This window comes from Doryrhamphus excisus, linkage group LG3, assembly GCF_037039965.1.
Source record: "Doryrhamphus excisus strain RoL-2023G ecotype Guam linkage group LG3, RoL_Dexc_Guam_v1.1, whole genome shotgun sequence".
NCBI lineage: Eukaryota > Metazoa > Chordata > Actinopteri > Syngnathiformes > Syngnathidae > Doryrhamphus > Doryrhamphus excisus.
In genome coordinates, this window is record NC_136359.1 from 15,435,573 (window position 1) to 15,449,315 (window position 13,743).

The window sequence follows — 13,743 nt, forward strand, 5'->3', positions numbered from 1 at the left end:
CAGCTGTGAGGAGCAGTCCATATGTGCAAAGTGTTCAAAGGGTATGCACACTCCAATGTGTGCGTGTGCGTATGTGTGCGCGTATAGGTGGTGGGTGTGATTGTAAAAAGGAGCAGCCAAAGCCAGTTGTTGGACGGTTTCAAATTCCCCTTTGCACTGAGAGAGGAGGGTGTGTTTGCGTGTGTGTATGTGTGTGTGTGTGTGTGTGTCAGGAGAGCCTTTCCAATCAGGGAAGAAATGACAGACAGACAGAGCTAAGAAATAGAAAGCAAAGTGGTGAGACAGACAGGAGAGGGAGTGCAGAGGAGGCGGCGCTTACCGGGAGGGGCGTGGCGACTGCGTTGTCACTCACCAGCAGTTGCCACTTCTCGTGGGCGGTCCTGCGAGAAGCGGCATCCAATGGGAGCGGACGCTGCTCGTGTCGCCATGGTGACGGGGCTGTGCCCAAGGAGGTTGTGATGATTTGACAGGTGCGTGACAATCGGAGCTCTCTGCAAGCATGTACGCCAAAGGCAAGAGTAGCAACGTGCCGTCCGACAGCCAAGCCAGAGAAAAGTAAGTTTATTTATGGGGGAGGAAACCACTGCTGGTGGAGGAGGGGGGTGGGGAGGGAACGTGCGTGAGCAGCCGAGCACAGGCACACACGGAGCCGCGGCATGGAGCTCTCTGCTCGGGCTTGGAAAGTTGACTGCTTGCTCTATTTTAGGAAAGAAAGACAGTTTGGACAGCTTTTAGATAAATTGAGGTCGAATTCAGCGTGTTTGTTTACCTACTGTATTCTATCCCGTAGTCGAGTCCAACTTCTCATACTTAAATCAATTCTGGATGTATTTTTGCACAACCGTTTAAAATGTGCACCTTAACAGTCGAGTTGTACTTGCGAAAGTGAAACTAGACATTGTGTCTGGATGCACAGGGAGCCGGGAAGGAAGTGCGGGCATTCAACTGCTGCATGCACGGCTCCCATGGGTGCTTGAAATTCTTGAAAATGCTTGAATTGTAATTGTATGTTTTCAAGGTAGGAGAAGACGACTTTTAAATAGTGAAAATTGCTTGGAAATACATGTTTTTTGTTTGACAGAAATATGTTATGACTGAATAGTTAAGTGGAAAGGGTTAAAGTAGAGTTTGAGTTGGCTTTTTGCATGTGGTTACTTTTCCATGAGAAAATGTTCATTGTGAATACTTTGCATGATGATGTGCAAGGCATCTCTTCTGTCTGTACACTTTGGAAGGTACAAACTATAATTATTCCCTTATAGATTAGTGCTGTGTTCATGCTTTCGTTCTTTGTGTAAAATTTTAGAGTAGTCACTGTACTGCCTGAAAATAAGTCAACACATCCAGTAATGTCTTGGTAGCTGGCAACACAAATGAGTACACCTTATAGTGAACAGATTGTATTTAGAATGTCAGCATTTAGGGTGAGCACCATTGTTGTCTAGTACTGCCTAAATACTTTTGGGCATATAATTCAGAAGAGCTGCACAGGTTGTTATTGGAATCCTCTTCCACTCCTCCATGTTGACATCATGGAGTTGGTTGCCACAGGTGTTCAACTGGATTATGGTCTAGAGACATAATATGCCACTCCATCATCTTCAACTTTTTCAGCAAGGTACTTGTCATCTCTGAGGTGTCGTCAGGTTTGTTACCATATTGAAAACAAGGCAGGGAATCATGCTAAGTTAGTGATCTGTTTCAGAGTGACACAGTATATGTTGGATTAGAATTAGAATTCTACTAATTATATTGCTGAAATGTGAGGGATCTGTATTGTATTTGACTTATTGAATATGAGCATGTAAAAGACAATCTGACTTCTGCCTCAAATGACTGCTCCCTGCTTCTTTTGTGCCACTTGTATTGTGGTTATTGGACATCACCACATCTCCATCCATCAAGTCGTCAGTTGTTTGGAGGACTAATTGATTTGAACAGGAGAAGAGTTTTCCTTCCAGGTGGTTGTTAAAACACCATACGGGTTTTCGTCTTACATACCACATAGTGGCAATCAGCTGAGATGGAAGCACCAAAGAAATGATAAGACAAGATGAGACAAGCTTTACCAAAAAAGATATTTAGTATTGACTGACATTTTCAAAGAGCCATTACATAATTATTGTTGTTGGGGCAAATAATTGAAAATGCCTCTCACAGAGGAATTCTACACAACTGATCAAATATGTCAAATCCATCAAGAAAAAAAATGTCAAGAACACAGTTGCTAATTCTTTGGAAGTTATTTAAGGCCACAAGCAGTCTCCCACTGCTCTCTCCTCTCCTTATGAGTGGGAAAGCTGTGAAGCCTGACGTCAGTTCCCTCGTTTCTTTAGCCTGTTAATCACAACCAAACGCTGCACAGTGTGGTATTATAGTGATACTTCTTGGTAGTCGACTCAGCTAGCTCCTCAAGGCTAAACTTTTAAGTGCAATCACTTGATTGAAATGCAACATGGTGGACCCCAAGATCTTGATATCTTTCAATATATTAAAAATGTAAATGTATCTAACGGAAACTTATCCAGACAATGAGGGTTCCCTTTCATGGTTAAGCCTTAACAGTTTAAAGGGGACCGATTGTGCTTTTTCCACTTTTCTGACCTATAATGTTGATCGAATGTTGTATTCTCATGTTAAACAATGCCAAAGTTTCAGATAATGGGGTTTGTGCATCTGGAAGTGAGCTGTAAAATAAGTTTGGAAGTTCAGAGAGCTTTTTCTAACACTGGATGTTTGTGAGGGAGCCACACTTCCTTATATGGGCATGCTCTGTAGGCCAGATACGTTCTCGGACTGCCCTACCCACAGCTCTGCTTTGCTCTTTTTACGGTTGTTAGCTATGGCTCCCAGGAAAACTTGAGGCAAGTTCAGGCAGAAGTGGTTGGAGTTGGTGATTACCAGTGTATATCCAGAATATATATTTTCATCTGTCAGCTGCATTTTACACAGGACTGTTTTTGTGAACATGAATGTGAAATAAACTGTTCCTGAAGCCAGAAGCAGCATCCTCCCACCGGACACACTATGCCTGCATTCAGTAAATCTTTTTATAACTAACTTTTAGCTATGCTGAAATCCTCAGCTAACAAAAAAAAAAAAAACTAAATATGAAGGAGTGCCTGGTTTAAGAGACATTTTAAAATGTCAGTAACTCAAAAATACTGTAGTATTTTTTTAGGTAAACATTTTTAGAAGACACAAGCATGTCATTAATTTGTGCCATGAATACCAACATGTCAACTGCATCAGGCTTAGCAGCTGTCTGTTTAACTTCCTTCTGAGAGATTGTCATGTAAATAACTGACTTGAAACCTCACTGGACATCGATTTGGAAAAATCTGAAAGTGGGGTTCGGCAATAGTCTGGAAGTACTTGGAAATGTGACCAATCACTGCAGAGTGTGCCCTCTGCCTGCCTACTTCGTCCAGCTCCTCGAGGAGGATCCCAAGGCGCTCCCAGGCTAGTTGACAGACATGGTCTCTCCAACCTGTCCTGTGTCTTCCCCAAAGCCTCATACTAGTCAGACGTGCCCTGAATACCTCCCCAGGGAAGCGTCCGGGAGGCATACTTCCCAGGTGCTCAAGCCACCGCATCTGGCTCCTCTCAATGCAGAAGAACAGAGGTTTTACTCCAAGTTTTTCCCGTATGAAAGTGCTTGTCACCTTATCTCTCAGGGAGACCCCAGTCACTCCACAGAGAAAACGGGTTTCAGCAGCTTGTGCCAGCGGTCTTGTCCTTTTGGACAAGACACAAAGCTCATGACTATAAGTGAGGGTAGGAACATAGAACATAGGAATGTAGGCTCTCATCCTGAACCCGGAGATGGCACCAAGTTCAATAGTTGATGTATTGAACTATGTGTATGCGAATAATGTCACACACTGCATTGTAGCAGTTATCATTAACATTCTTTATGTTGAGATTTGAGCTTCTAATTCTTGCACTTTCATATTTATGTTCCATAATATTCAATTTCCATGATTTCATGAGATGTACTGATCAAATTCATGCAGAATTTACAGGTAAACATTTTTAATAATCTATAGTTTCCAAATGTATTTGTTTTTTTAATGTATTTTGTATGCTGCTTGGTAAGCATCTGTACCAAATTGGAACAAGCCTGACGGGTGATTTGGCAGTATTACTTGGTAAAATCAACTTTGAGATTTATACTTTTATGCAAAAGAAGAAAAACCTTTCTTGCATACTGAGGCATTAGGTTTCATCTGCTGCTGTTTTTATTGACACAATGTAGGTCACATTTGTGCAGTAAGATGGATTCTTACACATTACTCAAGAACTCATGTTGACTATCACGTTGAGGATGTAGTGCTGCATACATTAACCCTCTCATACATACTCATCCTGTTCAATAAATACAAAACATTAATTTACTCCAAGTGTACGCACCGCATATAACTTGTATACTCCACTCAGAGAGTTAGCAAACAACATTGTATCCAAGACAATAACAACCGTGTTCCTAGCGCTGCCCAGCTTGCTTAAAGCTTTGTGTCAGTGTTAATCAGCGTAATTATATTTGTAAAAGAATAATACTGAATGCATCTCTACCTGAATTACAGTTTTTGAGTGTTCCACACTGATCAATGCGATTGATTGGCTTCTAATTTGTACTATGAAAATCATATAGGTGTTACATTTAAATAAGTCATTGCAGACCATGATGTTATCTGCACGTCAAAATAAATAAGAAAGGGGGAAGGGTATATTGTGTGGCGCTGCTAGGCTGTGACAAAGTAAAGAACTGTCTGACAAGATGGAAACGCAGCAAAAGGCAAAAGGCAGGCAAGGGCGAGATTAATTTCGCTCTTAACAAGCAGCCTTGTTTATCAGTGGTGTGTATCAGAGAGGCAGAGCGGGTCTGACTGCTACTGCTGAGCCGTTGTTTCTCATTTCTGCTGCACAGTGGGCCATCAAAGAGCGAGCGAGGGCGACAACAGATGAGAGAGCAAGCGAGAGAGAGGAGAGGAATGGGCTGGGGTGATGGAATTTGCTGGATCATTAGTTCATTGCATGTAGTGTTGACCTCAGGATACGGACCTGTGCAGCTGCACATACTGTACATGCATGTGAAATCTAAATGCATTTGACCTCCATGCAAGTGCTCATCTGATTTGTCCCATGTGTCCTTGCTGCAGATGCACATAAGTAGTCTCTTTAAAGTAATTTACAGTCTACACAATCTGCCTGAGAATTTTAAATAAGCAGACCGGTCTACACTTTCTTTTTCTGAACATAATAGTGTGCTTAATAGTCATCTTAATAGATGGTTTTGAATGCCAAACATCTCTTTGTTCTTGAAGATAAAACAAACACTTTACAGTCGAAACAAAACATGAGCAGCTATTAAAACAATTGCTTACAAATGCCCTCAAGTGACCTTTATTTGAATGATAAATGGTCGTTAATGCTTAGTATTTCAGCCACAACAAAGGAGGCAACAGATGACGTGAACGTCGCCCTGATCAGCTACATCATTAAACCTGGCCATAAATCTTCCATTTATGAGGACTATAATGTTCACTTTTTATTGGAACTGTTGGCGGGAGGTGTTGATTTATTTTAGTGCTCGTTTAGGAGGTTGTAATTTGATGTAGAACTGCACAGGGTGTTACTGAGAAGTGTTCCTAATATTTTGCCCCTCCCATATAACGGTCATCAAAGTGGCGCCATGGCCATCTAGCCTTTCATAAACATAGAACTCCCATATTTCAGCTTAATTGACAGGTAACCTGCTGTCAAGTTCTCATTGGCTGCTATAGCAACCACAGGCTGACTTTCACCACAGTGTCTGTGTGATTCAACTTGTAGCCTTTTCTTCACAGAACCATGTGCAGCCAACACAGTGGCTGAAAAGGTTTAGTACTAAGGACAGCATTCATTTTATTGTCAGAAAACATTGCATTTACAATGTCTTGTACTTTTGTACACTTGGTATACGTGTACCCTCAGAACTTGCCTATACATGGCCATTGGGGTCCAATAATTAGCCCTATGGGGTACACATACTTGAATTTATGTAAGTGTAGATTAACATAGTGTGTCAATGTATGAGGTTGTGAAGTCTTAATATGTGTTTGCTTCACTAAACAGTGTTTATGGCTCTCGGAGAGCAGCAGATCTGGGCTCTTCCTGTCTGGCAGGCTGTACCTGTGTTATGGCTTGTACTTGGTTGGGATTTGGAGTGACAGTACATGACCACTAACTGTGTACTGCAGTTGTTTAACAAGTTCAACAATTCCTGCCATTGACAGCTGATGGACAAAGTTCACATATGTATGTAGTTGCAGGTTTGAGTGGTTCTGAGTGAATTATACAGCACTAGTATGACTCTTTTTATTTATAACCATGCATCATACAACCGGAGGCACATTCATGTGCCCATCTCCCCATAACTTTTAAACTCATTGTTTTAACTAAATGATGATGATGAAATGATAAATCATAAGTAGTTATCATTGTCATAGTTAGGTCATTGTTGTTCAGTCAAGCTACCTTTCATCTGGTGGAGACCGAGACATTTGTGGAGCTGTGGATCAACATTCTGCACACACATACAAACGCAGACACGCGGCTACTTCTGAACCTGAGACACCTCCATATTCTGCCAGGAGGCTGCAATTGCAGCATAACGCAGACCGAAGCAACGCATTGCATGCTGGGAGTGTTTATCTTACAGAAGAAATTCAGGCTGCCACTCCAGCGCTGTCAGAGTGAGTCACATTACAATGAAATTAGAGCACACACACACACACACACAATGTATGTTCACACTGGCCTGTATCAACTGAGCTCCTTTTGTCTGTACAAGCTGCCACCTGATGTAGGAGTGTTTTGTTTGTTTACTACATTTACTCTCAGGGTCATTGAGAACAGAGGACTGCTGTGGAAGATCAATATCCAAATCTAATTAGTGGTAACATAACGTCTATTTAACAATTCTGCCTTTACAAAGATAATCATGCTTAGTTTTGAGTAATTTGATTTTAAGTTTCCTAAAAAGGAAATTACTTGTTTTTCAGTATTTTTTTTAACGAATAATAGGCCATAGTCAACCACAAAACAGCAATCATTAATTAATTAATATTGAAAAAAAAAAACATGATAGAGCAAGGGAGGGATGTTCGAACCACGAAGGGACTGTCTGTATTTTTCCGCTAGCAAATTTTAAAGCAAAACTTTTTTTTTTCATTCTTTTCAAACCATACAAAATATTGAAGTGGAATAGCTTCGAGAGTATCTGGTAGTTGAGAAAGTGACAGTTGCAAGCAGGGCTCAGAAGGTGATATCTGATGGTGCAGTCTGTTGTGTTTGCTTGACCCATCCGCCTAAAGCGACGGGCCTTGAGGGATAGAGCGGTATTAATGTGTGTGTTGGATGACAGCAGTGTTTGCTACTTCATAAGCCCATCTGAGCTGTCTGCTTACAGCATTTTCCCCATATGTTTCATCCCTCATAATCAATCTCCATCTGTCCTCCATGCTGCCTCTATGTACAGGAATGACAATAATCAGTCATTATTATTACATACTGTAGCTCTCACTGAGCTCTTGTAAACAACTGTGATCATCAACAAGAATGATTTGAGAAAATTAGAGTTTTCTTTTATAAACCATCTATCCAACTATACGGATAATGGATGGATAATGTATAGTTTCTGTACTTCTTGCCTTCTTGCACCATGACCACCCACAGTAATGCCGTAAGTGATGACAGCTTACATTGTAGACGCTTCATGTCTTTTATCTGTCGGCATCCCGAAAGCCTGTCCGTACTGTGAAACAGAATTACTATCAAAGTTGCAGCCTCCTATTGAAGGTGTCTGCTGTGTTTGTGTGTGCTTCTGATGAACACAAGCCGAATTGTGACAGACAGATGTGTCAGTCAATGGACAGGAACCTGTAGGTGGGTGCTGTAAGCCCCGGGGGTCCTTGGGAAAGGATCAACGCAACAAAGGACCAGCATCAGATACTATGTGATGAAGAAGAGGAGGGAGAAAAGGACAAGAGGCCCCAGCATCCTCAAAGCCTTTTGTCACACCTTTTGAAAAGGTGTTTAAGTGAATTTATCAATGTTTGTCCCTCGGGAACTCGTGGGTGTCCTCAAGTGCTTCTGTTTTAATTAGAACTCCACCATTACACTTCTCCCTTCCCTCCACTTTACCTTCTTTTTAATATATTTAATTGTCATTTGGCACTGTAAAGGAATGCCTGCAATCTTCCAATAAGAAGACTGCACAGTAGGTGAGACAGTCATGCTCCCTTTTGTTGCCGCTTAAATCTGGTAATGGCTATGTTGTTAGTGGTAGCGTTTGTGGTTTTGTTTGGAAGTTTTGTGTTGCATACTGGAGACACAAAATGTGCACAGCTTAGTTCTAAACCGCAGCGTGGCAGAGATGTGCGTGCCCTCAGAACATTTACTGTAACTTGAGCTACAAATGTGGAGAGAACACTCACACTAACACTTTTAGTCTGCAGGCAGAGTGTTTTAGGCACATGACTTAATTTCGTCTGATGGAAAACGAAAATTCCAATTTCCTCTGAAATTGCGTATGAATGCCTAGACAAAATGCCAAAGCAATATTTTCAGTGCAGAACTTTTATGGTATGTTTATTGTAACAGAATGTAAAAAATAAATCCATAAAAAAACAAGGAAGTTCATACATGTTTTTGTGTTTGTATCAAATAACAATTACAAATAACAACAAAAGAGGACACTTTAATTTGATAATTATTTTTTTGCACATTTTGTGATGAAGTTAATTATTTCTTTACGTACAATTAAAGTTATTTTATATGTCCTTTTTATTTCCAAATGTTTCAAACATCATCACTCCAGATGGACTCCAGGGGGTATTTCAATAGAAAAAGGTTGACAAATATGGTATCAATACAGTATACAGCTATTGTGCAATAATCAGTATGGTGGAAAAAACAAAATAAAACAAAAATTAAATAAAACATTCATTCATTCATTCATTTTCTACCGCTTATCCTCACAAGGGTTGCGGGGGTGCTGGAGCCTATCCCAGCTGTCTTTGGGTGAGAGGCGGGGTACATCCTGGACTGGTCGCCAGCCAATCACAGGGCACATATAGACAAACAACCATTCACACTCACATTCATACCTATGGACAATTTGGAGTTGACAATTAACCTAGCATGTTTTTGAAATGTGGGAGGAAACCGCAGTACCCGGAGAAAACCCACGCATGCACAGGGAGAACATGCAAACTCCACACAGAGATGGCCGAGGGTGGAATTGAACCCTGGTCTCCGAGCTGTGAGGTCGACGCGCTAACAACTAGACCGCCGTGCAGCCCTAAATAAAACAATAAAGCTAATTATGATACTGGTGACCATTCCAGGGTTTACCCCGCCTCTTGCCCGAAGACAGCTGTGATAGGCTCCAGCATGCCCGCGACCCTCGTGAGGATAAGCAGTACAGAAAATGGATGTATGGATAATTATGATCATCAATAAATGTACATATAATTTGAAATGTATACAGTATATACAATTAAACACAAATGTACACTTTCCTCTTATTTTGTGGACAGTCACATATTTTTTAGGACAAAATTAATCAACATATTTTTGTTGTCAAACTTTTAACTCAACTATAGTCCGAGTCCAAAGACTCAGCCTGTCCCTGCAAGCATAGTGAGAAAACATGCATGGTAGCTTACCTGAAGACTGTAAATTGTATAGAGTTGTGAATGTGAGCATGAATGGTTGTACATTAGACGTATGTCCTGTGATTGACTAGAGTGGTAGAGAGTGAATGAATGAATGAATGATAACCTGACAAAGATGCAGTTTCTGATGTTTGTTTTCACACATTTATCTTGTTAGTCATGTCCCTCTGTACCAGCCGAGTATACTGTGTGAGTATATACTGTATATATGTCATCTTTCACCAATTAGTACCAGTGTGTGTCTTCTGTGCGGCTGTGCCTCTCCCTGCCAGACAACTACTGCTGATTCCTCAGTCATTGGTATGCAAGCAGCATCGTACTGACGATAGCGCAAGGTTAAGCATGCATGACGGCTGGGCTTAGAAACTCCTTAAAACGTACAGTACATGGTACCTTTTTCCTGTCCTCTCTGCATTTTCTCCACTTGTATTCCTACACCCATTCTACATTCCCCATCTTCTTTGTGTACTTAAAGTTCTTCAGCTGTATCGTCCTCACTTGACTGCACAGAGGTGCCTGTCCTCCAATCCCGATTAAATCCTTGATGAGATTGTAAAAAAGCATAGCACATCATGTTGTCAAGGTCTAGTTAATGTTATTTCTAAGGTTTATAGAAAAAGAAAGATGTTTTAGTGGTATATATCTGGACAAGTCGAGATTGCCCTGATTCTTGACTGTTAATCTTTCCATGACATTTTGGCCAATTGCATGTTTCCAAATTTGTGGGGATAGTCCTGTGCAGAGGCGTCTGCACAGTGGTAAGTTCCATGTTTATACAGCCCTACAAAACAATATTCTATGTGCCTTGAAAGATCAGTCAAGATTCTCTATAGTCACTCCGCTCACTCCCATGGTCCATGGTCAACATCAAGAATCACTTTGAACCACACAAACCACCCTGATCCAATGCATATTTGACCAATGTATTAAATGTATTAAATTAAATTGTAAGTCCAGCTTTCCTTGTAGTCAATGAGCAATTGCTACTGGTGTTGGTACCATTGTTCATATAGTTTTGGTCGTGTCAGATGATGTTGTCTAGCGTTGCGGATTAAAATGGGTCCAAAATTGACTAATTACACAACTATCACAAATCACAACTATGTCCTACATAGAGAACTGAAGTAGGACTAACATATTTTGTTGGTTGTCTGACTGGTTCAGTATTATGGAAGACATTGGTCACATTGCAACCTTTTAGTTCACTTGTTCAACAGTACAGTGTGTATTGTTGGCGAGCTCTTCAATTATGGAAAAGGTTATTTTCTCTGTCTTCTTTTTCATTACGTTCATTTCCACTGTTACATTTGCAGCTAATTAAAACAACTTTATATTACATTTATTGATTGCTTTTTTTTACTTTCAAATCCAATAGGTTTTAATAGCATCCCATTCTTGCCGTTGATTGCTTGAAACTGCATTTATCTGTTTTTTTCCCCAAATTTATTGTGTCTCATCTCATGGTTTTGGTGTTCAAAAGAATGAAGCTTCATTAGGTTTCTAAAGAAAGTAATTTTAATCCAAAGATTTAGAGTAGGGGAATCCTCACATTCATCTTCTTCTCCCCCGGGCGTTGTTGGGTTTGCTTCTGATTGTACCATGTTGCATTGTGGGAGATGAACAACATGCAGATGGCTGTGAGATTTCCTGTTAGGGTGAAGTTGAGGTGCAGCCTTCTAACAAGAGAACATTAAATAATAATTATTTAATAATTATAATTATTATAATAATAATTATTTGTATAAAACATATTAATTGTACAAGCAATTGACCGTTTCTATGCTCCTAACGTAAGTTGAACAATCAAACAGCATTAAATGTACGGTGGACAAGTGGTTAGCACACAGGCCACACAGCCAATTCCCCCTGCTGGCATCTCTTTGTGGAGTTTGCATGTTCTCCCCTGCGTGGGTTTGGGTTTTCTCCCACATTCCAAAAACACGCATGTTTGGTCTATAATAATATAATCTATAGGTAGGTAGGAATGTGAAGGAATGTTTTTGTGCCCCCCCTCCTCATTTTAAATATTACTGAGAACTTCATAAATCAATTTATATATCTGTACTATACAGACCAAACTCAAAACTGAAACCAGCGGAATGCAACAAAAGTGAACGCTTTGAAGCATACAAGCGTATTCAAGAGTCAAATTGCATGCTGCGTACGACATATTCATACATGTTGGCAGGTCTGCACTAATATTGAAAGTCCTGTCTGCCACTCACATCCCCCTTCACCATACCCATCCAGGGTGGATTGCCACACTATTTGAGAAGCACTTGCCTGACAGAACTACCACTTCTGCTCAGTAATGACACAGCCATCATCTGCAAATACACCACCGGAGTCTTGTCGCTTTCAGTGTGAGAATTCTTTATGTTCTTCATTTTCTATACCACCATTGTCCTTTCAGAAATAAGTTACAAAAATCCCCCCCAAAAAACAAAAATGCTGCTGTGATTTCCTATAGAGCAGCTACACACAATAACCCCCACAGAAAACTTTTTAGATTTTCCAGAATATGCACCTATTCCAGCTGTATTTCCTTTGATTTTTGCTTCCGCTCAAAACGGTCTGTTTTAATTTATTCCACCCACGGCTCGCCTTTGGTCACACGCCCAAAGTACTTCCTAACTATGAACCATATAAGGAAGTCTGCCGCTCTGTGACATCCCAAAGGGGCAGTTTTACCAGGCCTTTTGAAACCGAGCATTTTGAGCTATCCCAAACTTCTTTCAGGGCCCACTTCCAAATGCGTAAACACAGCAAATTCCTATCATCAAATACCTTTGATGCTTACCTTTTGAATTGTAATAATAATAGCAGGAATAATTGCTCATTGCTAACTCATCTGACTGCATGGCTTTGTTGAATTTAAGATTTTCTGCAATGTTGTATAGACAAACTTGAACAAGGAAATCACTGCTAAAAATCATTTATGTTCTTCCATGTGTGAAATTAAACAAATTTCCCTTGAGAGGTGACTCAATCTAAACAAATCAATGAAATAGAGCTAAAATCAAGAAATGACACATTCACATCTGCTTGTATTGAATTTGGCCCTTTGCTTTTTCTTCCTTTATTGCACCAAAATGTTAAAGCCCATGAATTGTCGTAAATATCAATACATTTAGTGGCTTTCTCACTCATTGCACTGTCTCACCATTTCTGTCTGCTCCTCCTGCGCTACGATAAGCTGGCATTTCCTGTTATCTCAGCACCACGCATTGTTGTCTGCGCTCTGAGACAGCAGAGTCTCGCCGCTGCTGACAGAACAACAACTGTTTCAGTGAGCCTCATTGTGCAAGGGTGATTGCTTAGAGGTGTCCTTCCTCATTGTGTTGTCTGCTCATGTCTTAATTCCTGCCACACTGATTTTCCGCATCCTGCCAGAACTGCAGAACGGAGCCCACAAACCAATCAGCCGTCTTAGCAGTCACAAAGACTCACTCCTGTTGCATTTGTCTCAATTGAAGATAAATGGGAAGTCTTTACTACAAGTGCTTGTTGAAATTGATCTTGTCATTCAGAGTACTATGTAGGATAATTCTACCTGCTCATTAAAGAGTCAACACAAGTCGTGATTCACGTTCTGCTAGAAAGCGAAGGCACTTTATTATTTATTCGCCTGTCAAAAATGTCAAAATATAAATGCTTGCTTTCCCAAAATGTTATATTCAGAAAAGAAAAAACAAGGTGTGTAAATTTAACCACAACAACAAACGTGACTTACATTGACAGATGAGAAGACTCACACTGTTTTGTTCATAGTATTAGATTTCATCTGCTTTTACAAAGATTTTAGTTACAATATTGTTGTTCCTAAAATAAGTAGTTTGTTCACTGTGCAGGGTGGAGATTATAGGAGTAGACAACAACAACAACAACCACATTTTAAAGTGAAATAAAGATAAATGGGGCCAGTCAGGATATTGGGAAGACCTGGATTCGATTCTCCGCTCTGGCATCTCTGTGTGGAGTTTGCATGTTCTCCCCGTTGGTTTTCTCCGGGTTCTCCAGT

General features: G+C 40.5%; 1 protein-coding gene across 1 annotated transcript in view; it reads left to right on the forward strand.

Annotated features, from left to right (window-relative positions):
* Window positions 1-266: 266 nt before the first annotated feature.
* Window positions 267-13,743, forward strand: part of LOC131127983 (single-stranded DNA-binding protein 2) — a 48,567-nt gene continuing 35,090 nt past the window's right edge. Inside the window, exon 1 of the mRNA XM_058070422.2 lies at window positions 267-555. Within this exon, the coding sequence (XP_057926405.1) occupies window positions 500-555 (56 nt within the window). The 5' untranslated portion in view covers window positions 267-499. The remainder of the gene's footprint in view (window positions 556-13,743) is intronic.